At 38.3% G+C, this 27,728-nt stretch overlaps 1 protein-coding gene across 3 annotated transcripts in view; it reads right to left on the bottom strand.

Annotated features, from left to right (window-relative positions):
* ELMO3 (engulfment and cell motility 3) overlaps positions 1-27,728 on the bottom strand; it is a 345,089-nt gene that overhangs the window by 270,854 nt on the left and 46,507 nt on the right. For all 3 annotated transcript variants that reach the window (XM_053702885.1, XM_053702894.1, XM_053702901.1), the window contains exons 3-5: positions 11,932-11,972; positions 10,759-10,831; positions 9,399-9,449 (exon numbers count right to left, since the gene is read on the bottom strand). In XM_053702885.1, the coding sequence (XP_053558860.1) occupies positions 9,399-9,449; positions 10,759-10,831; positions 11,932-11,972 (165 nt within the window). The remainder of the gene's footprint in view (positions 1-9,398; positions 9,450-10,758; positions 10,832-11,931; positions 11,973-27,728) is intronic.

Raw genomic sequence — 27,728 nt, forward strand, 5'->3', positions numbered from 1 at the left:
AAAGGTGAAATCTCCCTTGTGGGGGGGAAGCTTTGAAGTCCAGAAGATATCCCTGAGATATGATCTCCAACACCCAGGGATCCTGAACATCTCTTGCCCACGCCTGGGCGAAGAGAGAAAGTCTGCCCCCTACTAGATCCGTTGCCGGATAGGGGGCCGTTCCTTCATGCTGTCTTAGAGGCAGCAGCAGGCTTTCTGGCCTGCTTGCCTTTGCTCCAGGCCTGGTTAGATTTCCAGGCCGGCTTGGATTGCGCAAAAGTTCCCTCTTGTTTTGTAGCAGAGGAAGTTGATGCTGCACCTGCCTTGAAGTTTCGAAAGGCACGAAAATTAGACTGTTTGGCCCTTGATTTGGCCCTGTCCTGAGGAAGGGTATGACCCTTACCTCCAGTAATGTCAGCAATAATTTCCTTCAAACCAGGCCCGAATAGGGTCTGCCCCTTGAAGGGAATGTTAAGTAATTTAGACTTTGAAGTCACGTCAGCTGACCAAGATTTAAGCCATAGCGCCCTACGCGCCTGGATGGCGAATCCAGAATTCCTAGCCGTTAGTTTAGTCAAATGAACAATGGCATCAGAAACAAAAGAATTAGCTAGCTTAAGTGTTCTAAGCTTGTCAAGTATTTCAGTCAATGGAGTAGCTGTCTGAAAGGCCTCTTCCAGAACGCCGCCGCAGCAGCAGTGACAGGAACAATGCATGCAAGGGGCTGCAGGATAAAACCTTGTTGAATAAACATTTTCTTAAGGTAACCTTCTAATTTTTTATCCATTGGATCTGAAAAAGCACAACTGTCCTCAACAGGGATAGTGGTAGGCTTTGCTAAAGTAGAAACTGCTCCCTCCACCTTAGGGACCGTCTGCCATAAGTCCCGTGTGGTGGAGTCTATTGGAAATATTTTTCTAAAAATAGGAGGGGGGAAAACGGCACACCGGGTCTGTCCCACTCCTTAGTAATAATTTCTGTAAACCTTTTAGGTATTGGAAAAACGTCAGTACACACCGGCACCGCATAGTATTTATCCAGTCTACACAATTTCTCTGGCACTGCAATTGTGTCACAGTCATTCAGAGCAGCTAAAACCTCTCCAAGCAACACCCGGAGGTTCTCAAGCTTAACTTTAAAAGTAACTAATTTAAAAATAATGTTGTGGGTGAAGCGCTGAATCTTAATCTCCAAAGCCTCACTATAAAACTATCCCCTTCCTGGATAGTAACAATTACAATAATAAATTATTAAAAAAAGTGGGCGCTTAAAGCAGGAGATTCAGTAGATATGTAACAAATTATACTTTCCTCTGTGGGGATTAGATCAGACTAAGGGGGATGATATCCAAACTACTGCCGTTCAGAAGTGGAAATAAACAATTCTGATATATTTAATTATTTTTATTTGATATAATTAAATGTTTTAAGAACAATTCAAAATTTCAAAAACAATAATTAATATCCACGGTTAAAACAATACTTCATATTCCAATTCTAAAACAATACACATTCACTTCCAACTATAGTTGCTTTTTCAGCCATACACACACTCAAACACTCCCTAAAACAATATAGTAAAAATGGTTATAAAAACAATACATGCAAGTTTGAGTAGAAGTCACAAACCAGAAGGAGCAATATATTCCCAAAAGGGATCAACAGGTAATATCGTATATTCCTGATAAGAAAGTTGTGCACAGTATGTTTAAACAAGTCCGCTACAGCAAGGTAAGGTGCTAGGTATTAGTATCCTTAAAATTGATTAGCCCCCAAATGCAAACAGCCGTCGGTATTTTTTCACCGGCGCTGTATTCAATTTGCACCAAACAAGGGGTAGTCCGTGAGACTTCAGTCTTTTACTAAGATCTCCGTTACTGTCCTGTATATTTAGAGGCTATCCGCCTTCTTACCGTTACCGTTACTCCACTGTATTTCAGCCGTCCTGCTGCAAACAATTGACCGCACACCGGCGGCTTCCAAGACTCCTACGTCACCTGGTATCCGGAACCTCCAGGTGAATCAGACTTGCGCAAGTCTATTTACGAGGTGTAGGAAGACCTCTAATCCTGATTCTTGTGGCCGCTCTTTAGTACTTACACAGTACGCGGTTAAGATCCTTCAGTCTTTGTTTATCAAACTTGTAGCAGAAAAAGGCAATTTTGTTTATATAGTGACAGGGTAATTCTTCTACGCGTTTCAACCCGTGTGGGTCTTTATCAAGATACTTTACCCTGCATCTGTGCTTTCTTAAAAACCCCGCTGTAGCTTCTGATTTGTCAGTTGTTCATTTCCTTCCAGTTTGCATTAAATGTGGGAATCAATACAGACACATGCTTCATCAATTGCAAACCACTTCACACTCATAAACCAATTCATATATATACATAGACTATTACCATTTAGAATACAACAAATTAATATCCATAATAAAATACTATTCTAAAATCTTAAATTTAATAAATTTAAAAATTAATTAAAAAACATTTAAGAAAAAAGGATTATCAAAAAACATATCTAAAATTAACCTAAGGGGGAGGTTATATATTTTCAAATACTAATGATCACTATCACATGGCATGAAAAGTAAACAATAAATATTCTAACAACCGGTAAGTTTAGTGGTGTATATGGGCAAACAAAATATTGGGTATAAATAATCAATCTGATAAAAATTGTATTTTAGAGGCTCATTATAGGAAGATATTATAACAATTAAATAATCAATCTGATAAATATAGTATTTAGAGGCTCATTTTAAGAAGATATTAAAATAAATTGTAATATAATACACATAGAAAATTACATTAAAAATTACATTAAAAAAGGGGCCAATTCTAGTTCTGAGTTGAGGCCATTGGGGTACAATGTATTAAAATTATAAATTAACTCAGCTTCTCTCTTTAAAAGTTTATTTTCAAAATTGCCCCCCCTCCAGTCCTTCCTTACCAAACACAACCCCCAAAATGTGAGATCCTTGATGTTATTTTTATGTGTCTCTCTAAAATGTTGGTATAAATGTGTATCCAACTTCCCCTTTTCAATATTCCTTAGATGTTCCCTAACCCTATCTCTCAGCATCCTAGTTGTTTCCCCAATATAAAAATAATTACAAGAACATTGTAACATGTACACTACACCCTTACTATTGCACCTAATTATATCCTTGATCTTATATTCTTTGTCCATACCTGGGATCACTACATCCTTCTTTTTAATCCCATTTCTACAGGCTTTACAAGTGACACAGGGAAAGAAGCCTCTTATTTCTTCTCCTTTTAGATCCTTATCTTTCAGGGGTCTTTCTTTTTTCCGTTTAAATTCGCTAGGGGCTAAAATTGTTTTAAAATTTTTTGTTTTTTTATACACAATCCTTGGGTATGGGGGGAGCTTGTCTCCAATCACAGGATCATTTTTTTATAAGGTGCCAGTGCTTTCTTAGGATTTTCCTCATTACCCCATGATCCTCACTATATGTGGTGATAAATGGAACATCTATCATTTCTCTGTTCTCAAATTTTCTATTTTTATATTCCAAAAGGGAATTTCTCTCTGTGTCCCTAGCCCTTGTGATAGCTGCTTTAATATTTTTCTCCTGATAGCCTCTATCTCTAAACCTATCTTCCAATATTTCTATTTGTTCCTCGAAATCCATTAATCTGGAACAGTTTTTTCGAATCCTTAGGCATTGGCCAACCGGAATATTATCTATCCATTTCTTATAGTGGCAGCTAGTAGCGTGGATGTAGTTATTTGCATCCGTGGGCTTAAAATGGGTTTTAGTTATACATTCTTTGTTTTCCACAACTAGATCTAAATCTAGGAAGGTAATTTTCTCTTTACTGATATTATAAGTAAAAGTCAGGCCCCTATCATTACTGTTCATAGTATTAAATAAATCTATGAGAGACTCTTCACTTCCACGCCAAATTATTAAAATGTCATCTATGTATCTTTTAAAAAGCACGAGATCCGCACCAAGCTCAGCAAACTGGAGAAACCTCTGTTCCCATTCTCCCATAAACAAATTTGCGTAGCTCGGTGCGAATCTCGTGCCCATGGCTGTACCTTCTATTTGCTGGAAATAATTACCATCAAAAGAAAAATAATTATGCTCCAATATAAAACTAATACTTTCTAATATAAATTCCTTCTGATCCTCAACTATACTCTCGTCTTTAGATAAAAAATATTCCACAGCTTCCAATCCTAAATTGTGTTTAATATTTGTGTACAAAGATGACACATCACAGGTGGCCATAAAATAGCCATCCTCCCATTCTATTTCTTTCAGTATTCTTAAAACACTAGTAGAGTCTTTTAAGTAAGAATCTAAAGTCCCTACATATTTTTGGAGGAAATTGTCCACGTACTGAGAAAGGTTGGATGTAATAGAATCAATCCCCGAGACGATAGGCCTCCCAGGGGGATTAACTAGACTTTTATGCACCTTAGGCAAAAAGTAAAATATGGGGATCCTAGGATGTTGTGGTTTGATATATAAATATTCTTTTTCTGTTAAAATCCCTTTATCCTTCCCTTTATCTATAATTTTAAGTAATTTAGTTATAAACTTTTTAGTTGGATCCATCTCTAGCTTCCTATAGGTTTTTCTATCGTTTAATAGTCTCTCGGCCTCATTTTTATAGTTTTTACTGTCCATAATGACCAGGCCTCCTCCTTTGTCTGCCATTTTGAATGTGATATCACTGTTATTTTGAAGTTGTTCTAGCAATTCTTTGTCCTTTTTATTTAAATTTCTTTTATATTTATTCTTTCGTCCTTCACTTTTCCTTAGGTCCAATAGGACCATTTTTTCGAAGGTTTCTAAATTGCTTCCTCTATCGTTTTTCGGATAGAAGTTTGACTTCAGTTTTAAATTAGTATGTTCAAATTTATCAACATTCGTGGTGGCTCTATCATTACCTATATATTTTTCAATGGGGTTTTTTAGAAAGAACCGTTTAAGAGTAAGGTTCCTCACGTACTTCTTCACATTAATGTGAGTTTCAAATTTATTTAAAGTCCTAGATGGGGCAAATGATAACTCTAAATTTAAAACTCTCTCCTCATCTTTACTTAAAATTTTATTACTCAGATTGAAAATCCCTATCTTTCTTGTCTTAGTTATTTCTGTCTCTTGGCTTCTATTCTTTCCATTCTTTCCCCTTCCTCCTCTAGCTCCTCTAGTTGTCTTTTTCTTTCTCTTGACCCTAAAACCCTTTCTTCTTTTTCTTGTATACTCTGGTTTTTTTGCGGTAATGGGCGTCCCTCCCTTCTGGGGCTTCGATCTAAAAAATCCCTTTCTTCACTGGTTAATTCTATTTGTTTCATACTATTCCCTGCCCCGAATTGATTTTCTTTCAAATTACTTAAGGGGGTGAATCTATTTGATGTTGGTATATCCAGATTTCTTTTTATAGATGAATTCTCCTCCCTTCTTGTTTGTTGGTTAAAACCCCCTTGTTGATAATTATTCCCTTCCCTACCATAATGTTCAGCATTCCTATTTCTCATATAGCCTCCATTTCTATTCCTCTGGAAATCATTTGTCCTTTCATCCCTATATCCATTGTGGTTCTCCCTCCATTGGTGATCCCTCCCTCTAAAGTAATTTTGCCCATTATATCTATTATCAAAATGATTATAATTATAGGGCCTTCTATCATAATTCCGGTTCCATCCACCTTGGAATCTATTCCTATAGTTCCCATTGTTGTATTCTCCATTTCTATAGTCATAGTTGTGTCCTCTATTATAGTGGTTCACAGCTTTTCTGTTATTGTGTTCCCATGAATTATTCTCTACTCTTTCATTCCCCAAATCTTTAGCGACATTCATGGGTTCAGTGTCCCTCTGTATGTTTGCTGATTCTGTAATATCCCTTTTAAATTTCTTATATTTGGCTACTATAATTTCCTTCTTAGTGTTCTCTAATCTTTCAATAATTACATGTTGTCTTTCTTTTAGGGCCTGATCTTCCTTTATCGATTCTAATTTTTCTTTAATGTTTAATATTTCATTATTCATTTGTTCAATACTTTCATTTCTTGATTTTTTAATCACTTCAATTAAACCTTTTGATGCTCCTTTCAGAACACTATCCCATTCTAATTGTAATGGTTCACTAAGTTCAAAGGTACAACTCTTTTTTAATTTAAGGCCCCTTGGGATTAAATCTTGATCCAAATATCTATCTAAGACAATTAGTTCCATCTTTTGCCTAAGTTCTTTGTTCAAAACTTTTTCCAATTCGCCTAAAAGTTTTAAAATATCAGCTTGGTCAAAACATTCTTCAGGTTGTTTAAAATCCTTATTAATCTCAGAAAACAATTTATCTCGATAGCTAAAAATATCCATATCAACAGTGATTCTGCTGCTTACACACCGTGGAAGAAAAAGGAACTAATTTAAAAATAATGTTGTGGGTGAAGCGCTGAATCTTAATCTCCAAAGCCTCACTATAAAACTATCCCCTTCCTGGATAGTAACAATTACAATAATAAATTATTAAAAAAAGTGGGCGCTTAAAGCAGGAGATTCAGTAGATATGTAACAAATTATACTTTCCTCTGTGGGGATTAGATCAGACTAAGGGGGATGATATCCAAACTACTGCCGTTCAGAAGTGGAAATAAACAATTCTGATATATTTAATTATTTTTATTTGATATAATTAAATGTTTTAAGAACAATTCAAAATTTCAAAAACAATAATTAATATCCACGGTTAAAACAATACTTCATATTCCAATTCTAAAACAATACACATTCACTTCCAACTATAGTTGCTTTTTCAGCCATACACACACTCAAACACTCCCTAAAACAATATAGTAAAAATGGTTATAAAAACAATACATGCAAGTTTGAGTAGAAGTTACCTTGCTGTAGCGGACTTGTTTAAACATACTGTGCACAACTTTCTTATCAGGAATATACAATATTACCTGTTGATCCCTTTTGGGAATATATTGCTCCTTCTGGTTTGTGACTTCTACTCAAACTTGCATGTATTGTTTTTATAACCATTTTTACTATATTGTTTTAGGGAGTGTTTGAGTGTGTGTATGGCTGAAAAAGCAACTATAGTTGGAAGTGAATGTGTATTGTTTTAGAATTGGAATATGAAGTATTGTTTTAACCGTGGATATTAATTATTGTTTTTGAAATTTTGAATTGTTCTTAAAACATTTAATTATATCAAATAAAAATAATTAAATATATCAGAATTGTTTATTTCCACTTCTGAACGGCAGTAGTTTGGATATCATCCCCCTTAGTCTGATCTAATCCCCACAGAGGAAAGTATAATTTGTTACATATCTACTGAATCTCCTGCTTTAAGCGCCCACTTTTTTTAATAATTTATTAACTTTAAAAGTAGACATATCTGAATCAGGTTTCCCCGAGTCAGAGACGTCACCCACAGACTGAAGCTCTTCCTCAGCTTCTGCATATTATGACGCAGTATCAGACATGGGCCTTAAAACATCTGCGCGCTCTGTATTACGTCTAACCCCAGAGCTATCGCGCTTTCCTCTGAATTCAGGCAGTCTGGCTAATACCGCTGACAGGGTATTATCCATAATTGCCGCCATGTCCTGCAAAGTAATCGCTATGGGCGTCTTTGATGTACTTGGCGTCATTTTAGCGTGAGTCCCTTGAGCGGGAGTCAAAGGGTCCGACACGTGGGGAGAGTTAGTCGGCATAACTTCCCCCTCGTCAGAATCCTCTGGTGATAATTCTTTTAAAGATAACAGCTGATCTTTATTGTTTAAAGTGAAATCAATACATTTAGTACACATTCTCCTATGGGGTTCCGCCATGGCTTTTAAGCATAATGAACAAGGAGTTTCCTCTATGTCAGACATGTTTATACAGACTAGCAATGAGACTAGCAAGCTTGGAAAACACTTTAAATCAAGTTAACAAGCAATATAAAAAAACGTTACTGTGCCTTTAAGAGAAACAAATTTTGCCAAAATTTGAAATAACAGTGAAAAAAGGCAGTTAAACTAACGAAATTTTTACAGTGTATGTAACAAGTTAGCAGAGCATTGCACCCACTTGCAAATGGATGATTAACCCCTTAATACAAAAAAAAGATTAACAAAATGAAAAATATGTTTTTTAAACAGTCATAACAACTGCCACAGCTCCTACTTTTGAAGCCTTTTGATCCCTTCAGAGATGTCCTATAGCATGCAGGGGACTGCTGAGGGAAGCTGAATGTCACAGTTTGTAATTTTAACTGCACCAACTGTAACTTTTATACTATAACAGTGGAAAGCCTCAGGAAACTGTTTCTAGGCAAAAATAAAGCCAGCCATGTGGAAAAAACTAGGCCCCAATAAGTTTTATCACCAAAGCATATATAAAAACGATTAAACATGCCAGCAAACGTTTTATATTGCACATTAATCAGAGTATATACCTCTGATAGCAAGCCTGATACTAGTCGCTATTAAATCACTGTATTTAGGCTTTAACTTACATTAATCCGGTATCAGCAGCATTTTCTAGCAAATTCCATCCCTAGAAAAACTTAACTGCACATACCTTATTGCAGGATACCCTGCACGCCATTCTCCCTCTGAAGTTACCTCACTCCTCAGACATATGTGAGAACGGCAGTGGATCTTAGTTACTTCTGCTAAGATCATAGAAAAACGCAGGCAGATTCTTCTTCTAAATGCTGCCTGAGATAAAAACAGTACACTCCGGTACCATTTAAAAACAATAAACTTTTTATTGAAGAAAAAACTAACTATATTTTACCACTTTCCTCTAACTACCTCCAGCTATGTTGAGAGCTTGCAAGAGAATGACTGGGTATGGCAGTTAGGGGAGGAGCTATATAGCAGCTCTGCTGTGGGTGATCCTCTTGCAACTTCCTGTTGGGAAGGAGAATATCCCACAAGTAATGGATGATCCGTGGACTGGATACACCTAACAAGAGAAAACTTTTTACTTTCAATTTGTAATATGCATAATACCCGACGCACGCAGTTTTAACGCATAAGTGGGATCGCAAAATACCGCTCTAGGCGGAATCTAGCCCATAGTGATTAATGATAAACTACAAAGACATTAATAATTTTACCACATTAACAGCACATCCAAGTGCTCAATAACTGAATAGCATTACATTTTAAAAGGTGTGATACATGTGTGCAAGTCTCTTTAATTTGAATTGAATATCTAATAATACTAATTTAGGTGATCAATACATAAACTAAGTCAATATAAATTGAATATGAACCACAAAAAAATAATATGAGGAATTTAAAACACAGATACATTAAAATGGATATAGAGTGAGCAAGAACTGGAATAAAATAATATAATTTTGAAGTAATAACCAATTTGAATGCATTGATTTATACCATATAATCTGTCTATTTTTTATATACTTACTGGAGATGTTGTAAGTCTCAGTATGCTGCCATTTTTTATCTCCATGCGATTCTAAAAGAAAATAGGCTAAACATGAGTCATCCTGCTGAAATACATTGATTTAATATGCGTATCTTTGCATTTCATTAAAGGGTTACAAAATCCAACCCATTTTTGGTTTAGAACCCCGAGTAGTGCTTGCCAGGTGCTGAACAAAAACTGTGTCGTCTCCTGAGCTTACATTCCTGCTTTTCAAATAAAGATACCAAGAGGACAAAGAAAATGTGATAAAAGGAGTAAATAAGAAAGTTGCTTTAAATTGCATGCTCTATCTGAATCATGAAAGGAAAAAAATTGGGTTTCATATCCCTTTAAATTTCTATTGGATAATGATGAACTCTAACCACTCACTCTCCGGACTCGGATGTCATAGTTCATAGAGTCATCGCTCTCAATAGAATACTGGACTATGTCTACACCGAAACAAACATAGATTGGAATGCATGAGGCTCTTGGGACCCGACTAAGCAATGCCCACTAGTTGAGATATAGAGAGAGCTCGAGAGACTGTTTTTTTTTTTTTATGTCTTTCTTCCTTTTTCTGTTATTTGTTGTTCTCTTCCATTTGTAATGAAAAACTTCAATAAAAACATTTAAGCATAAAATTCTATTGGATGCAGCTCAATCACAGATTTCAGATGAGGTGTTAGGTGGAAGGGAGAGTAGGGAGATGGAAAATATTACTGTCTCTTTATGAATATTCATGCTGGATAAACCCTTTTTAAGTAACAATGGGGATAGGTTAGAAAGTGAAGTTCTTGGAGAGAAAGAGAAACTAAAAGAGAGGTATTCTGAATAAGGTAAAGGGGGTAAAATGAGATATATATATATGTTCAGGGAGATGTGGAAATTGAGTGAGAGAGAAAATAAATATGAATTGAGAATATATGGGTGAGTTAGAATGGAGATGAAATAAGTCCAAAGTAGAGAGGCAATATATGAGAGAAAGGGAGGGTATTAAGATAGAAGGAAAGAGTAAGGACTTGGAGAGTGAAAACAAAGTCTAAAAAAGGAGCAGAGTCTAAGGAACCTAAGAGTAGAACTGGAAGGGGACATATTAATAAAATCAGTTAAAATTATGATTATTTCATTCCTCTATCGCTTTAAACACCGCTTTTATTAACCAATATTAAGTACAAGATTTTTATTGGCCTGCTGCTATAATCAACTCTGCTTAGCAGGGCTCCAATTATCCTATATGGTGTAACCATCAGTTATTATTGCTGCTTGTTTTGTGCAGCTTTCCTCTATGTATGTATTTTATATACACATAAAAGGTAATAGTGCTAAATTAATGACATAAAGAAGCTTCCAAACTCACCAACTCAGTGATGTATCCCTGGTGCCCATCCACATACTGTAGTGCATACTGTTCTGAGTTACTTATGTTCCACCTATAAGACAAGAGCATTGTGACATATCAGACAACCTGGCAGCTTCATTTGTCTTATAAATTATTTCCTCTCACTTTCCAATCAGTTCTTTAGATTGCAGATAGATTTCACCTCCTGGCATATTTTTCAACGTAACTCAATTGTTTCACTCATTTCAGACCAGCCACCGATTATGTGCTCATCATTTCACTCTACCCAAAGACTTCTCTCCCTCACAGTAACTGTTCTCTGTTACTAATCGCTTCTACTCCCTTGTAACTTTTCACTCACCAGTCCTCCCAGGTGTTTCCCAGTCATTTTGTTCCCAGTCACAAGTCAGACCCCAGTCATCTTGTTTTCTGATAGTCAATTTGTACATTTCCAAGTGATGTCTCTAATCTCCAAGCAACTTATTTGATCTTTTGGCCACTTCTTTCATTCCCAAGTCACTTCTCTTGTTACTCTTCTCAACTCTTAGTCATATTTCTAATTTCTTATGTACTCCAACTCAGCAGTAACATCACTTCTCCCAGCCACATCTCATGTGTCTTAGTTTATTTCTCTTATATCCCAATCTCTTGTCTCCTATACAATTCCACCACAATTATATAAATCTTATCCTGGTTACTTCTCGTCTCCTACATACCTCTCTATTCTCTTCTTCTCACTTCTCTTGTTTTCTATACACTTATCCTAAGTATGTCTTCCTTCTATATACTTATCTAATAGCCAGGTAACGTCTCTTGTCTCCTACACACTTTTTCCTTCACTTAGTCACCTTGCTTGGCTCCTATACACTCCTCTCATCTTTCTGTCACTTATCTTATCTGATATACAATCCCCTAATCGCTCAGTCACTTTGCTTGTCTCCGATATATTTCTCTAATCTCTGAGTCACATTCTCTTGTTTTCTATACACTTATGTATTTTAAACTTCTCTCCTACACATTTCTCCCATCTCCAAGTCACTTTTCTTGTCTCCAACACACTTCTCTCTTATTCCAGTCACTTATTTTGTCTCCTTTAGATTTATTCTATATCCCAGTAAATTGTCCAATAACTTTTCTGGGGTTTTTTTTAATAATTTTATTTTCTCACATATATCCTTTAAAAATACTTACCCATCACATACATCCTTGAGTACTGATGTCAAAGGCTTGCTCTGAAACAGATACCAAAAATATTTAAATTTTGCTCAGGGCTAGAACTATATATCTTAATATTTTATAGCTATATCCAATCTATATATGTAGTGTCAATATATAATGCATAACCATCTATTTGATCACTGTGAAGTATCTTCAAATGTTCACCATTAGCTTTATTTTGCTGTATTCATAAAACATAAAGCAAATACAGTGTCAGTATTCACTAAAGGTCACATTTAGCTTTCTACCAATGCTTCAAGAAACCAACCTATCTTATTTGCCAAGACAACCCCACCAACTTTGAGTATTGAGGCTTATAGAGAAAGTATTATAGGTAGACACTAATGGGATAACTTCATAACAGTATCTGGCAGGTTCAAAATACTATTAGAAAATAATTTTTTTGAGATTTGCATTCATTCATCTTTAAGTCTAGATTATTAATTTAATTTAAATAATTAAATAAAATTCTCATTGGCTCCTCTGACTCCCTGGAAAATCAGGTGGAAGGCTAGTATTCAGTTGTACAAACCCTTATCTGTCCTTTTTGTAATGTAACTGTTCTAGCTTTGTGAAATCACACTATATTTACCAGTGGGAAAAGGGACCTTTCATTGAAACGGTCACCTGCAACTTGGTACAAAGCTGTAGTTTACACTAAAAAGCTATACATTGCAACACTCTACAAGTTGAACTACAAAGCACTAGTTAGGTGGAATATGGTTCCACAAGTAATCCACAAAATATTCCCAGACAAGTTTGAGAAGTGTAATATTAAAGCGATGGTAAACTTGACATGTTTTAAAATCAGGTCCCAAGTCTAAGCAATATTTTAGATGGACTTTTATTGATCACTTCTAATAAAGATGTGTTGTAACTTACTTTTGAATCTAGGCGTGCCATTCTAATACCCCGTGCTCCGGCCCCCCACTTAAAAACTTTTGCGAGATAACTGTTTGAACTTTTCTCCAATCTGCTTTCTAGTTGTACAGCACTTTTAGTGTAGCTAGAGCACTGATTGGAGAACAATTCAAACCATTCACTCAAAAAGTTCTGAAGTGGCTGGCTGAAGTGCAGGGTATTAGAATGGCACAGCTAGATTAAAAAATAAGTTACAGTGCATCTTTATTAGAAGTTATCAATTAAAGTCCCTGTAAAATATCGCTTAGATTCCGGACATGATTTTAAAAGATATCAAACTTACCATAACTTTAACCTAGATGTTATCACAGCCCTATTCCATCATAACTTTGTTTGAGGCCTGAGCAGAGATCACTTTTCATTGCAATTCTTCTAGCTTGTATATATATATATATATATATATATAGACCTTGATGTAGCCTTATTAATCTATAATAAACAAGATCACTCTTTCCTTTGGAAATGATTACGTTAGCTCCTATTGTACACACAGCACAGCTGTATGATATTGGTTTATATATATTAGGTTTATTGTATTTCTGTGCTATAATGCCCTTTGCTTGCACAATGTTTGTCTTTACCACAGGTTTTATATATCTGAGTCCTTCTTTCTTTGTAGAAAATGCAATATTCAAATGTGTTTTAGCCTGAAACCTCATTGGCGGATAAGGACAACTCATGCAGGTCTGTTTGTAGAGAGGAACACACCTCTGGATTACAATTTTTTTTTATTTTTTTTTTATTTAACAATTTTTATTGAGGAATTATACGATACAGATGACATGCTTTTATAGGAATGCGCAATACAATGACAAGTTGATATTTCAAAAACATGCTTGTAAGACCTGAATAGTAGTCCTCATTTTTCATCCCTTTGAATAACAATGCAGACCGCTCATGGGTCTTCCATATTTTAATGTAAACACAAAGATAGGGATTGTATAGTGATAATGCATAAAAATAAAAAATAAAAGGAGGGGGAGACTTCTGGGATTCAGGTATGGGTTGAATATACACATCATACAATAAATGCACCAGATATATATCATGGTTGTCTCAGTATAGGATATCAGCATATATATCCATAAATGATATATGTATGTTAAACCAAATAAACAAGACAATAAGAAAAAAAAAAAAAAAAAACATAAAGTTGTCAATAAATTGTATCTGCTGGACAGTCAGTGCTTGAATTGGTATAACCGCTTATCCGCTAATCCATCAGGCTTTTTTTTTTTTCCCCCAACAGATGTAATGTGTAGAGGCTAGATAAAATATTGGGCGGATTATTTGTCATAGCACTAAAGAGAGGGGGGGGGGGGAGGGGGTACTAGAGAATGTACAAATTAGTGCATTAATGGCATCCCTTTAAAGTGTATAGGCAATTTTGTGCAAATTATACATTATGGGGCCATATCTCATTAATGGGTGTAGTCATGAATAGTTGTGGGATCGGTGGATCATACTTAATCTACTAAGATGACAATATTGTGTGACACGGTCCCTCTCAATAATAGCAATGCAAGATGGGGGAGGAAGAAACTTAACAATAGCGCTGAATCATGAGCAACATTAACGCTATAAACAAACTATTCTGGATTACAATTTTAAATAAAAAAACAAAACATAAATGTAACTGTGTATTTTTTAGCATGTCGGTTTATTGATACAAGCTTGGGACCTTCTGCAGAACTAAATTTCGGTAGGAACATCGGAAAAACAGAATTTATGTTTACCTGATAAATTACTTTCTCCAACGGTGTGTCCGGTCCACGGCGTCATCCTTACTTGTGGGATATTCTCTTCCCCAACAGGAAATGGCAAAGAGCCCAGCAAAGCTGGTCACATGATCCCTCCTAGGCTCCGCCTACCCCAGTCATTCGACCGACGTAAAGGAGGAATATTTGCATAGGAGAAACCATATGATACCGTGGTGACTGTAGTTAAAGAAAATAAATTATCAGACCTGATTAAAAAACCAGGGCGGGCCGTGGACCGGACACACCGTTGGAGAAAGTAATTTATCAGGTAAACATAAATTCTGTTTTCTCCAACATCGGTGTGTCCGGTCCACGGCGTCATCCTTACTTGTGGGAACCAATACCAAAGCTTTAGGACACGGATGAAGGGAGGGAGCAAATCAGGTCACCTAAATGGAAGGCACCACGGCTTGCAAAACCTTTCTCCCAAAAATAGCCTCAGAAGAAGCAAAAGTATCAAACTTGTAAAATTTGGTAAAAGTGTGCAGTGAAGACCAAGTCGCTGCCCGACATATCTGATCAACAGAAGCCTCGTTCTTGAAGGCCCATGTGGAAGCCACAGCCCTAGTGGAATGAGCTGTGATTCTTTCAGGAGGCTGCCGTCCGGCAGTCTCATAAGCCAATCTGATGATGCTTTTAATCCAAAAAGAGAGAGAGGTAGAAGTTGCTTTTTGACCTCTCCTTTTACCAGAATAAACAACAAACAAGGAAGATGTTTGTCTAAAATCCTTTGTAGCATCTAAATAGAATTTTAGAGCGCGAACAACATCCAAATTGTGCAACAAACGTTCCTTCTTTGAAACTGGATTCGGACACAAAGAAGGCACGACTATCTCCTGGTTAATGTTTTTGTTAGAAACAACTTTCGGAAGAAAACCAGGTTTAGTACGTAAAACCACCTTATCTGCATGGAACACCAGATAAGGAGGAGAACACTGCAGAGCAGATAATTCTGAAACTCTTCTAGCAGAAGAAATTGCAACCAAAAACAAAACTTTCCAAGATAATAACTTAATATCAACGGAATGTAAGGGTTCAAACGGAACCCCCTGAAGAACTGAAAGAACTAAGTTGAGACTCCAAGGAGGAGTCAAAGGTTTGTAAACAGGCTTGATTCTAACCAGAGCCTGAACAAAGGCTTGAACATCTGGCACAGCTGCCAGCTTTTTGTGAAGTAACACAGACAAGGCAGAAATCTGTCCCTTCAAGGAACTTGCAGATAATCCTTTCTCCAATCCTTCTTGAAGAAAGGATAGAATCTTAGGAATTTTTACCTTGTCCCAAGGGAATCCTTTAGATTCACACCAACAGATATATTTTTTCCATATTTTGTGGTAAATTTTTCTAGTTACAGGCTTTCTGGCCTGAACAAGAGTATCAATAACAGAATCTGAGAACCCTCGTTTTGATAAGATCAAGCGTTCAATCTCCAAGCAGTCAGTTGGAGTGAGACCAGATTCGGATGTTCGAACGGACCTTGAACAAGAAGGTCTCGTCTCAAAGGTAGCTTCCATGGTGGAGCCGATGACATATTCACCAGATCTGCATACCAAGTCCTGCGTGGCCACGCAGGAGCTATCAAGATCACCGATGCCCTCTCCTGATTGATCCTGGCTACCAGCCTGGGGATGAGAGGAAACGGCGGGAATACATAAGCTAGTTTGAAGGTCCAAGGTGCTACTAGTGCATCTACTAGAGTCGCCTTGGGATCCCTGGATCTGGACCCGTAGCAAGGAACCTTGAAGTTCTGACGAGAGGCCATCAGATCCATGTCTGGAATGCCCCACAGTTGAGTAATTTGGGCAAAGATTTCCGGATGGAGTTCCCACTCCCCCGGATGTAATGTCTGACGACTCAGAAAATCCGCTTCCCAATTTTCCACTCCTGGGATGTGGATTGCAGACAGGTGGCAGGAGTGAGTCTCCGCCCATTGAATGATTTTGGTCACTTCTTCCATCGCCAGGGAACTCCTTGTTCCCCCCTGATGGTTGATGTACGCAACAGTCGTCATGTTGTCTGATTGAAACCGTATGAACTTGGCCTTTGCTAGCTGAGGCCAAGCCTTGAGAGCATTGAGTATCGCTCTCAGTTCCAGAATATTTATCGGTAGAAGAGATTCTTCCCGAGACCAAAGACCCTGAGCTTTCAGGGGTCCCCAGACCGCGCCCCAGCCCATCAGACTGGCGTCGGTCGTGACAATGACCCACTCTGGCCTGCGGAAGTTCATCCCTTGTGACAGGTTGTCCAGAGACAGCCACCAACGGAGTGAATCTCTGGTCCTCTGATTTACTTGTATCGTCGGAGACAAGTCTGTATAGTCCCCATTCCACTGACTGAGCATGCACAGTTGTAATGGTCTTAGATGAATGCGCGCAAAAGGAACTATGTCCATTGCCGCTACCATCAAACCTATTACTTCCATGCACTGCGCTATGGAAGGAAGAGGAACGGAATGAAGTGTTTGACAAGAGTTTAGAAGTTTTGTTTTTCTGGCCTCTGTCAGAAAAATCCTCATTTCTAAGGAGTCTATTATTGTTCCCAAGAAGGGAACCCTTGTTGACGGAGATAGAGAACTCTTTTCTACGTTCACTTTCCATCCGTGAGATCTGAGAAAGGCCAGGACTATGTCCGTGTGAGCCTTTGCTTGAGGAAGGGACGACGCTTGAATCAGAATGTCGTCCAAGTAAGGTACTACTGCAATGCCCCTTGGTCTTAGCACCGCTAGAAGGGACCCTAGTACCTTTGTGAAAATCCTTGGAGCAGTGGCTAATCCGAAAGGAAGTGCCACGAACTGGTAATGCTTGTCCAGGAATGCGAACCTTAGGAACCGATGATATTCCTTGTGGATAGGAATATGTAGATACGCATCCTTTAAATCCACCGTGGTCATGAATTGACCTTCCTGGATGGAAGGAAGAATTGTTCGAATGGTTTCCATTTTGAACGATGGAACCTTGAGAAACTTGTTTAGGATCTTGAGATCTAAGATTGGTCTGAACGTTCCCTCTTTTTTGGGAACTACGAACAGATTGGAGTAGAACCCCATCCCTTGTTCCCCTAATGGAACAGGATGAATTACTCCCATTTTTAACAGGTCTTCTACACAATGTAAGAATGCCTGTTTTTTTATGTGGTCTGAAGACAATTGAGACCTGTGGAACCTCCCCCTTGGGGGAAGCCCCTTGAATTCCAGAAGATAACCTTGGGAGACTATTTCTAGTGCCCAAGGATCCAGAACATCTCTTGCCCAAGCCTGAGCGAAGAGAGAGAGTCTGCCCCCCACCAGATCCGGTCCCGGATCGGGGGCCAACATTTCATGCTGTCTTGGTAGCAGTGGCAGGTTTCTTGGCCTGCTTTCCCTTGTTCCAGCCTTGCATTGGTCTCCAGGCTGGCTTGGCTTGAGAAGTATTACCCTCTTGCTTAGAGGACGTAGCACTTGGGGCTGGTCCGTTTCTACGAAAGGGACGAAAATTAGGTTTATTTTTGGCCTTGAAAGACCTATCCTGAGGAAGGGCGTGGCCCTTACCCCCAGTGATATCAGAGATAATCTCTTTCAAGTCAGGGCCAAACAGCGTTTTCCCCTTGAAAGGAATGTTAAGCAATTTGTTCTTGGAAGACGCATCCGCTGACCAAGATTTCAACCAAAGCGCTCTGCGCGCCACAATAGCAAACCCAGAATTTTTCGCCGCTAACCTAGCCAATTGCAAAGTGGCGTCTAGGGTGAAAGAATTAGCCAATTTGAGAGCACGGATTCTGTCCATAATCTCCTCATAAGGAGGAGAATCACTAGTGATCGCCTTTTCTAGCTCATCGAACCAGAAACACGAGGCTGTAGTGACAGGGACAATGCATGAAATTGGTTGTAGAAGGTAACCTTGCTGAACAAACATCTTTTTAAGCAAACCTTCTAATTTTTTATCCATAGGATCTTTGAAAGCACAACTATCTTCTATGGGTATAGTGGTGCGTTTGTTTAAAGTAGAAACCGCCCCCTCGACCTTGGGGACTGTCTGCCATAAGTCCTTTCTGGGGTCGACCATAGGAAACAATTTTTTTAAATATGGGGGGAGGGACGAAAGGTATACCGGGCCTTTCCCATTCTTTATTTACAATGTCCGCCACCCGCTTGGGTATAGGAAAAGCTTCTGGGGGCCCCGGGACCTCTAGGAACTTGTCCATTTTACATAGTTTCTCTGGGATGATCAAATTCTCACAATCATCCAGAGTGGATAACACCTCCTTGAGCAGAGCGCGGAGATGTTCCAACTTAAATTTAAATGTAATCACATCAGGTTCAGCTTGTTGAGAAATTTTCCCTGAATCTGAAATTTCTCCCTCAGACAAAACCTCCCTGGCCCCCTCAGACTGGTGTAGGGGCCCTTCAGAAACAATATCATCAGCGTCCTCATGCTCTTCAGTATTATCTAAAACAGAGCAGTCGCGCTTACGCTGATAAGTGGGCATTTTGGCTAAAATGTTTTTGATAGAATTATCCATTACAGCCGTTAATTGTTGCATAGTAAGGAGTATTGGCGCGCTAGATGTACTAGGGGCCTCCTGAGTGGGCAAGACTGGTGTAGACGAAGGAGGGGATGATGCAGTACCATGCTTACACCCCTCACTTGAGGAATCATCTTGGGCATCATTTTCTCTAAATTTTGTGTCACATAAATCACATCTATTTAAATGAGAAGGAATCTTGGCTTCCCCACATTCAGAACACAGTCTATCTGGTAGTTCAGACATGTTAAACAGGCATAAACTTGATAACAAAGTACAAAAAACGTTTTAAAATAAAACCGTTACTGTCACTTTAAATTTTAAACTGAACACACTTTATTACTGCAATTGCGAAAAAGTATGAAGGAATTGTTCAAAATTCACCAAAATTTCACCACAGTGTCTTAAAGCCTTAAAAGTATTGCACACCAAATTTGGAAGCTTTAACCCTTAAAATAACGGAACCTGAGCCGTTTTTATCTTTAACCCCTTTACAGTCCCTGGTATCTGCTTTGCTGAGACCCAACCAAGCCCAAAGGGGAATACGATACCAAATGACGCCTTCAGAAAGTCTTTTCTATGTATCAGAGCTCCTCACACATGCGACTGCATGTCATGCTTCTCAAAAACAAGTGCGCAATACCGGCGCGAAAATGAGACTCTGCCTATGATTAGGGAAAGCCCCTAGAGAATAAGGTGTCCAAAACAGTGCCTGCCGATATTATTTTACAAAATACCCAGATTAAAATGATTCCTCAAGGCTAAATATGTTAATATATGAATCGATTTAGCCCAGAAAATGTCTACAGTCTCAAAAAGCCCTTGTGAAGCCCTTATTTATTGTCTGTAATAAAAATGGCTTACCGGATCCCATAGGGAAAATGACAGCTTCCAGCATTACATCGTCTTGTTAGAATGTGTCATACCTCAAGCAGTAAAATTCTGCTCACTGTTCCCTCAACTGAAGTTAATTCCTCTCAACAGTCCTGTGTGGAACAGCCATCGATTTTAGTAACGGTTGCTAAAATCATTTTCCTCTTACAAACAGAAATCTTCATCTCTTTTCTGTTTCAGAGTAAATAGTACATACCAGCACTATTTTAAAATAACAAACTCTTGATTGAATAATAAAAACTACAGTTAAACACTAAAAAACTCTAAGCCATCTCCGTGGAGATGTTGCCTGTACAACGGCAAAGAGAATGACTGGGGTAGGCGGAGCCTAGGAGGGATCATGTGACCAGCTTTGCTGGGCTCTTTGCCATTTCCTGTTGGGGAAGAGAATATCCCACAAGTAAGGATGACGCCGTGGACCGGACACACCTATGTTGGAGAAACAAGAATTTTAGATTTACGTATAATAACACTACATTTAAAGCATAATGTAAATAAAGGAAGACATTTTAAACAAATATGAGAAATAAAACAGGGACCGTAACAGATCTCTCAGACAGTTACGATATGAGTTTATATTTATGATAGAGATAACATAATTTATGTAAGAACTTACCTGATAAATTCATTTCTTTCATATTAGCAAGAGTCCATGAGCTAGTGACGTATGGGATATACATTCCTACCAGGAGGGGCAAAGTTTCCCAAACCTCAAAATGCCTACAAATACACCCCTCACCACACCCACAAATCAGTTTAACGAATAGCCAAGAAGTGGGGTGATAAGAAAAAAGTGCGAAAGCATAAAAAATAAGGAATTGGAATAATTGTGCTTTATACAAAAAAATCATAACCACCACAAAAAGGGTGGGCCTCATGGACTCTTGCTAATATGAAAGAAATGAATTTATCAGGTAAGTTCTTACATAAATTATGTTTTCTTTCATGTAATTAGCAAGAGTCCATGAGCTAGTGACGTATGGGATAATGACTACCCAAGATGTGGATCTTTCCACGCAAGAGTCACTAGAGAGGGAGGGATAAAATAAAGACAGCCAATTCCGCTGAAAAATAATCCACACCCAAAATAAAGTTTAAATTTTATAATGAAAAAAACTGAAATTATAAGCAGAAGATTCAAACTGAAAAAGCTGCCTGAAGTACTTTTCTACCAAAAACAGCTTCAGAAGAAGAAAACACATCAAAATGGTAGAATTTAGTAAAAGTATGCAAAGAAGACCAAGTTGCTGCTTTGCAAATCTGATCAACCGAAGCTTCATTCCTAAACGCCCAGGAAGTAGAAACTGACCTAGTAGAATGAGCTGTAATCCTTTGAGGCGGAGTTTTACCCGACTCGACATAAGCATAATGAATTAAAGATTTCAACCAAGATGCCAAAGAAATGGCAGAGGCCTTCTGACCTTTCCTAGAACCGGAAAAGATAACAAATAGACTAGAAGTCTTTCGGAAATTCTTAGTAGCTTCAACATAATATTTCAAAGCTCTAACTACATCCAAAGAATGCAATGATTTCTCCTTAGAATTCTTAGGATTAGGACATAATGAAGGAACCACAATTTCTCTACTAATGTTGTTGGAATTCACAACCTTAGGTAAAAATTCAAAAGAAGTTCGCAACACCGCCTTATCCTGATGAAAAATCAGAAAAGGAGACTCACAAGAAAGAGCAGATAATTCAGAAACTCTTCTGGCAGAAGAGATGGCTAAAAGGAACAAAACTTTCCAAGAAAGTAATTTAATGTCCAACGAATGCATAGGTTCAAACGGAGGAGCTTGAAGAGCCCCCAGAACCAAATTCAAACTCCAAGGAGGAGAAATTGACTTAATGACAGGTTTTATACGAACCAAAGCTTGTACAAAACAATGAATATCAGGAAGATTAGCAATCTTTCTGTGAAAAAGAACAGAAAGAGCAGAGATTTGTCCTTTCAAGGAACTTGTAGACAAACCTTTCTCCAAACCATCCTGAAGAAACTGTAAAATTCTCGGAATTCTAAAAGAATGCCAGGAAAAATGATGAGAAAGACACCAAGAAATATAAGTCTTCCAGACTCTATAATATATCTCCCTAGATACAGATTTACGAGCCTGTAAAATAGTATTAATCACAGAGTCAGAGAAACCTCTTTGACTAAGAATCAAGCGTTCAATCTCCATACCTTTAAATTTAAGGATTTGAGATCCTGATGGAAAAAAGGACCTTGCGACAGAAGGTCTGGTCTTAACGGAAGAGTCCACGGTTGGCAAGAGGCCATCCGGACAAGATCCACATACCAAAACCTGTGAGGCCATGCTGGAGCTACCAGCAGAACAAACGAGCATTCCTTCAGAATCTTGGAGATCACTCTTGGAAGAAGAACTAGAGGCGGAAAGATATAAGCAGGATGATACTTCCAACGAAGTGACAATGCATCCACTGCTTCCGCTTGAGGATCCCTGGATCTGGACAGATACCTGGGAAGTTTCTTGTTTAGATGAGAGGCCATCAGATCTATTTCTGGAAGTCCCCACATTTGGACAATCTGAAGAAATACCTCTGGGTGAAGAGACCATTCGCCCGGATGCAACGTTTGGCGACTGAGATAATCCGCTTCCCAATTGTCTATACCTGGGATATGAACCGCAGAAACTAGACAGGAGCTGGATTCCGCCCAAACCAGAATTCGAGATACTTCTTTCATAGCCAGAGGGCTGTGAGTCCCTCCTTGATGATTGATGTATGCCACAGTTGTGACATTGTCTGTCTGAAAACAAATGAACGACTCTCTCTTTAGAAGAGGCCAAGACTGAAGAGCTCTGAAAATTGCACGGAGTTCCAAAATATTGATCGGTAATCTCACCTCCTGAGATTCCCAAACCCCTTGTGCCGTCAGAGACCCCCACACAGCTCCCCAACCTGTAAGACTTGCATCTGTTGAGATTACAGTCCAGGTCGGGAGAACAAAACAAGCCCCCTGAACTAAACGATGGTGATCTGTCCACCATGTCAGAGAGTGTCGTACAATTGGTTTCAAAGATATTAATTGAGATATCTTTGTGTAATCCCTGCACCATTGGTTCAGCATACAGAGCTGAAGAGGTTGCATATGAAAACGAGCAAAGGGGATCGCGTCCGATGCAGCAGTCATAAGATCTAGAATTTCCATGCATAAGGCTACCGAAGGGAATGATTGTGACTGAAGGTTTCGACAAGCTGATATCAATTTTAGACGTCTCTTGTCTGTCAAAGATAGAGTCATGGACACTGAATCTATCTGGAAACCCAAAAAAAGGTTACCCTTGTCTGAGGAATCAATTAACTTTTTAGTAAATTGATCCTCCAACCATGATCTTGAAGAAACAACACAAGTCGATTCGTATGAGATTCTGCTAAATGTGAAGACTGAGCAAGTACCAAGATATCGTCCAAATAAGGAAATACCACAATACCCTGTTCTCTGATTACAGACAGAAGGGCACCGAGAACCTTTGTAAAAATTCTTGGAGCTGTTGCTAGGCCAAACGGCAGAGCTACAAACTGGTAATGCTTGTCTAGGAACGAGAATCTCAGAAACTGATAGTGATCTGGATGAATCGGAATATGCAGATATGCATCCTGTAAATCTATTGTAGACATATAATGCCCTTGCTGAACAAAAGGCAGGATAGTCCTTACAGTTACCATTTTGAATGTTGGTATCCTTACATAACGATTCAATATTTTTAGATCCAGAACTGGTCTGAAGGAATTCTCCTTCTTTGGTACAATGAAGAGATTTGAATAAAACCCCAGCCCCTGTTCCAGAACTGGAACTGGCATAATTACTCCAGCCAACTCTAGATCTGAAACACATTTCAGAAATGCTTGAGCCTTCGCTGGATTTACTGGGACACGGGAAAGAAAAAATCTCTTTGCAGGAGGCCTTATCTTGAAGCCAATTCTGTACCCTTCTGAAACAATATTCTGAATCCAAAGATTGTGAACGGAATTGATCCAAATTTCTTTGAAAAAACGTAATCTGCCCCCTACCAGCTGAGCTGGAATGAGGGCCGCACCTTCATGTGGACTTAGGAGCTGGCTTTGATTTTCTAAAAGGCTTGGATTTATTCCAGACTGGAGATGGTTTCCAAACTGAAACCGCTCCTGAGGATGAAGGATCAGGCTTTTGTTCCTTGTTGTGACGAAAGGAACGAAAACGATTATTAGACCTAAATTTACCTTTAGATTTTTTATCCTGTGGTAAAAAAGTTCCTTTCCCTCCAGTAACAGTTGAGATAATAGAATCCAACTGAGAACCAAATAATTTATTACCCTGGAAAGAAAGGGAAAGCAGAGTAGACTTAGAAGACATATCAGCATTCCAAGTTTTAAGCCATAAAGCTCTTCTAGCTAAAATAGCTAGAGACATATACCTGACATCAACTCTAATGATATCAAAGATGGCATCACAAATAAAATGATTAGCATGTTGAAGAAGAATAATAATGCTATGAGAATTATGATCTGTTACTTGTTGCGCTAAAGCTTCCAACCAAAAAGTTGAAGCTGCAGCAACATCCGCCAAAGATATAGCAGGTCTAAGAAGATTACCTGAACACAAGTAAGCTTTTCTTAGAAAGGATTCAATTTTCCTATCTAAAGGATCCTTAAAGGAAGTACCATCTGCCGTAGGAATGGTAGTACGCTTAGCAAGAGTAGAGACAGCCCCATCAACCTTAGGGATTTTGTCCCAAAATTCTAATCTGTCAGATGGCACAGGATATAATTGCTTAAAACGTTTAGAAGGAGTAAATGAATTACCCAAATTATTCCATTCCCTGGAAATTACTTCAGAAATAGCACCAGGAACAGGAAAAACTTCTGGAATAACTACAGGAGATTTAAAAACCTTATCTAAACTTTTAGATTTAGTATCAAGAGGACCAGAATCCTCAATTTCTAATGCAATTAGGACTTCTTTAAATAAAGAACGAATAAATTCCATTTTAAATAAATATGAAGATTTATCAGCATCAACCTCTGAGACAGAATCCTCTGAACCAGAAGAACCATTATCAGAATCAGAATGATGATGTTCATTTAAAAATTCATCTGAAAAATGAGAAGTTTTAAAAGACTTTTTACGTTTACTAGAAGGAGGAATAACAGACATAGCCTTCTTAATGGATTTAGAAACAAAATCTCTTATGTTATCAGGAACACTCTGAGTATTAAATGTTGATGGAACAGCAACAGGTAATGTAACTTTACTAAAGGAAATATTATCTGCATTAACAAGTTTGTCATGACATTCAATACAAACAACAGCTGGAGGAACAGCTACCAAAAGTTTACAGCAGATACACTTAGCTTTGGTAGCTCCAGCACCAGGCAGCGATTTTCCAGAAGTATCTTCAGACTCAGCTTCAACATGGGACATCTTGCAATATGTCATAGAAAAAACAACATATAAAGCAAAATTGATCAAATTCCTTAAATGACAGTTTCAGGAATGGGAAAAAATGCCAGTGAACAAGCTTCTAGCAACCAGAAGCAATAAAAAATGAGACTTAAATAATGTGGAGACAAAAGTGACGCCCATATTTTTTTAGCGCCAAATAAGACGCCCACATTATTTGGCGCCTAAATGCTTTTGGCGCCAAAAATGACGCCACATCCGGAACGCCGACATTTTTGGCACAAAAGAACGTCAAAAATGACGCAACTTCCGGCGACACGTATGACGCCGGAAATAGAAAAAAAAATTTGCGCCAAAAAAGTCCACGCCAAGAATGACGCAATAAAATGCATTTTCAGCCCCCGCGAGCCTAACAGCCCACAGGGAAAAGTCAAATTTTAAGGTAAGAAAAAAATTGTTTTACTCAAATGCATTATCCCAAATATGAAACTGACTGTCTGAAAATAAGGAATGTTGAACATCCTGAGTCAAGGCAAATAAATGTTTGAATACATATATTTAGAACTTTATAAAAAAGTGCCCAACCATAGCTTAGAGTGTCACAGAAAATAAGACTTACTTACCCCAGGACACTCATCTACAAGAAGTAGAAAGCCAAACCAGTACTGAAACAAAAATCAGCAGAGGTAATGGTATATATATATATAAGAGTATATCGTCGATCTGAAAAGGGAGGTAAGAGACGAATCTCTACGACGATAACAGAGAACCTATGAAATAGACCCCGTAGAAGGAGATCATTGAATTCAAATAGGCAATACTCTCCTCACATCCCTCTGACATTCACTGCACGCTGAGAGGATAACCGGGCTCCAACCTGCTGCGGAGCGCATATCAACGTAGAATCTAGCACAAACTTACTTCACCACCTCCATAGGAGGCAAAGTTTGTAAAACTGATTTGTGGGTGTGGTGAGGGGTGTATTTGTAGGCATTTTGAGGTTTGGGAAACTTTGCCCCTCCTGGTAGGAATGTATATCCCATACGTCACTAGCTCATGGACTCTTGCTAATTACATGAAAGAAATAGGATTTACAGATGATTTCCCTCTTTCCTGTGCTAAATTCTTGTTTTGGCCAACAAGTTATTACAGATCCTAAACAGACACGCTCATGCTTGTAGCCTTTGAATAAACAAGCATAACTATGTTTTACTGTGATTTTATATTCCCTACATCACAAATACAATTCCTACATTTTGTTCTTACATTTTAAACTTCCACTGTACGAGACCCCTCTATTAATAAACTTCAACATTTAGAAAACTGAATGTTATTATCAAGTATACTTGCTGCTTTCCATAATATAACCACTCATTGCATATTACACAATTTATAGCTATCATTACCTAGTCTTTTTTTTTTATCCTAACAGACTCCTTGGGCTGAGCCTAGACCCATATTATTTGTGCTACATTATTAGCTACGTTACTGTGAAAATTGTTCCAGCAACGGACAACATTATATTGCTATAACTATAACTATTATCACAAGCTTTATACCCAGGCTCTCTCTATACTATATGTACCCTATTTAAAATGGGAAATAACTTTGGTTATAACCTCTATGAATAACCCAGCATTGTTGCGGGGGGTATTTTTCCCACATAGGAGATTAAATTGGTTACTAAGGTTTTAACCTTTCACCTGTGCGACTTACAAACTCTATAATATCGCAATATTAGCGGGTGGGTTTTAACATAGTGGCCTAGATTTAGAGTTCGGCGGTAGCCGTCAAAACCAGCGTTAGAGGCTCCTAACGCTGGTTTTGGGCGCCCGCTGGTATTTGGAGTCAGTGATTAAAGGGTCTAACGCTCACTTTTCAGCCGCGACTTTTCCATACCGCAGATCCCCCTACGCCATTTGCGTAGCCTATCTTTTCAATGGGATCTTTCTAACGCTGGTATTTAGAGTCGTTTCTGCAGTGAGCGTTAGAGCTCTAACGACAAGATTCCAGCCGCCTGAAAATAGCAGGAGTTAAGAGCTTTCTGGCTAACGCCGGTTTATAAAGCTCTTAACTACTGTACCCTAAAGTACACTAACACCCATAAACTACCTATGTACCCCTAAACCGAGGTCCCCCCACATCGCCGCCACTCGATTAAAATTTTTAACCCCTAATCTGCCGACCGCCACCTACGTTATACTTATGTACCCCTAATCTGCTGCCCCTAACACCGCCGACCCCTGTATTATATCTATTAACCCCTAACTTGCCCCCCACAACGTCGCCGCAAGCT

This window comes from Bombina bombina, chromosome 1, assembly GCF_027579735.1.
Source record: "Bombina bombina isolate aBomBom1 chromosome 1, aBomBom1.pri, whole genome shotgun sequence".
NCBI lineage: Eukaryota > Metazoa > Chordata > Amphibia > Anura > Bombinatoridae > Bombina > Bombina bombina.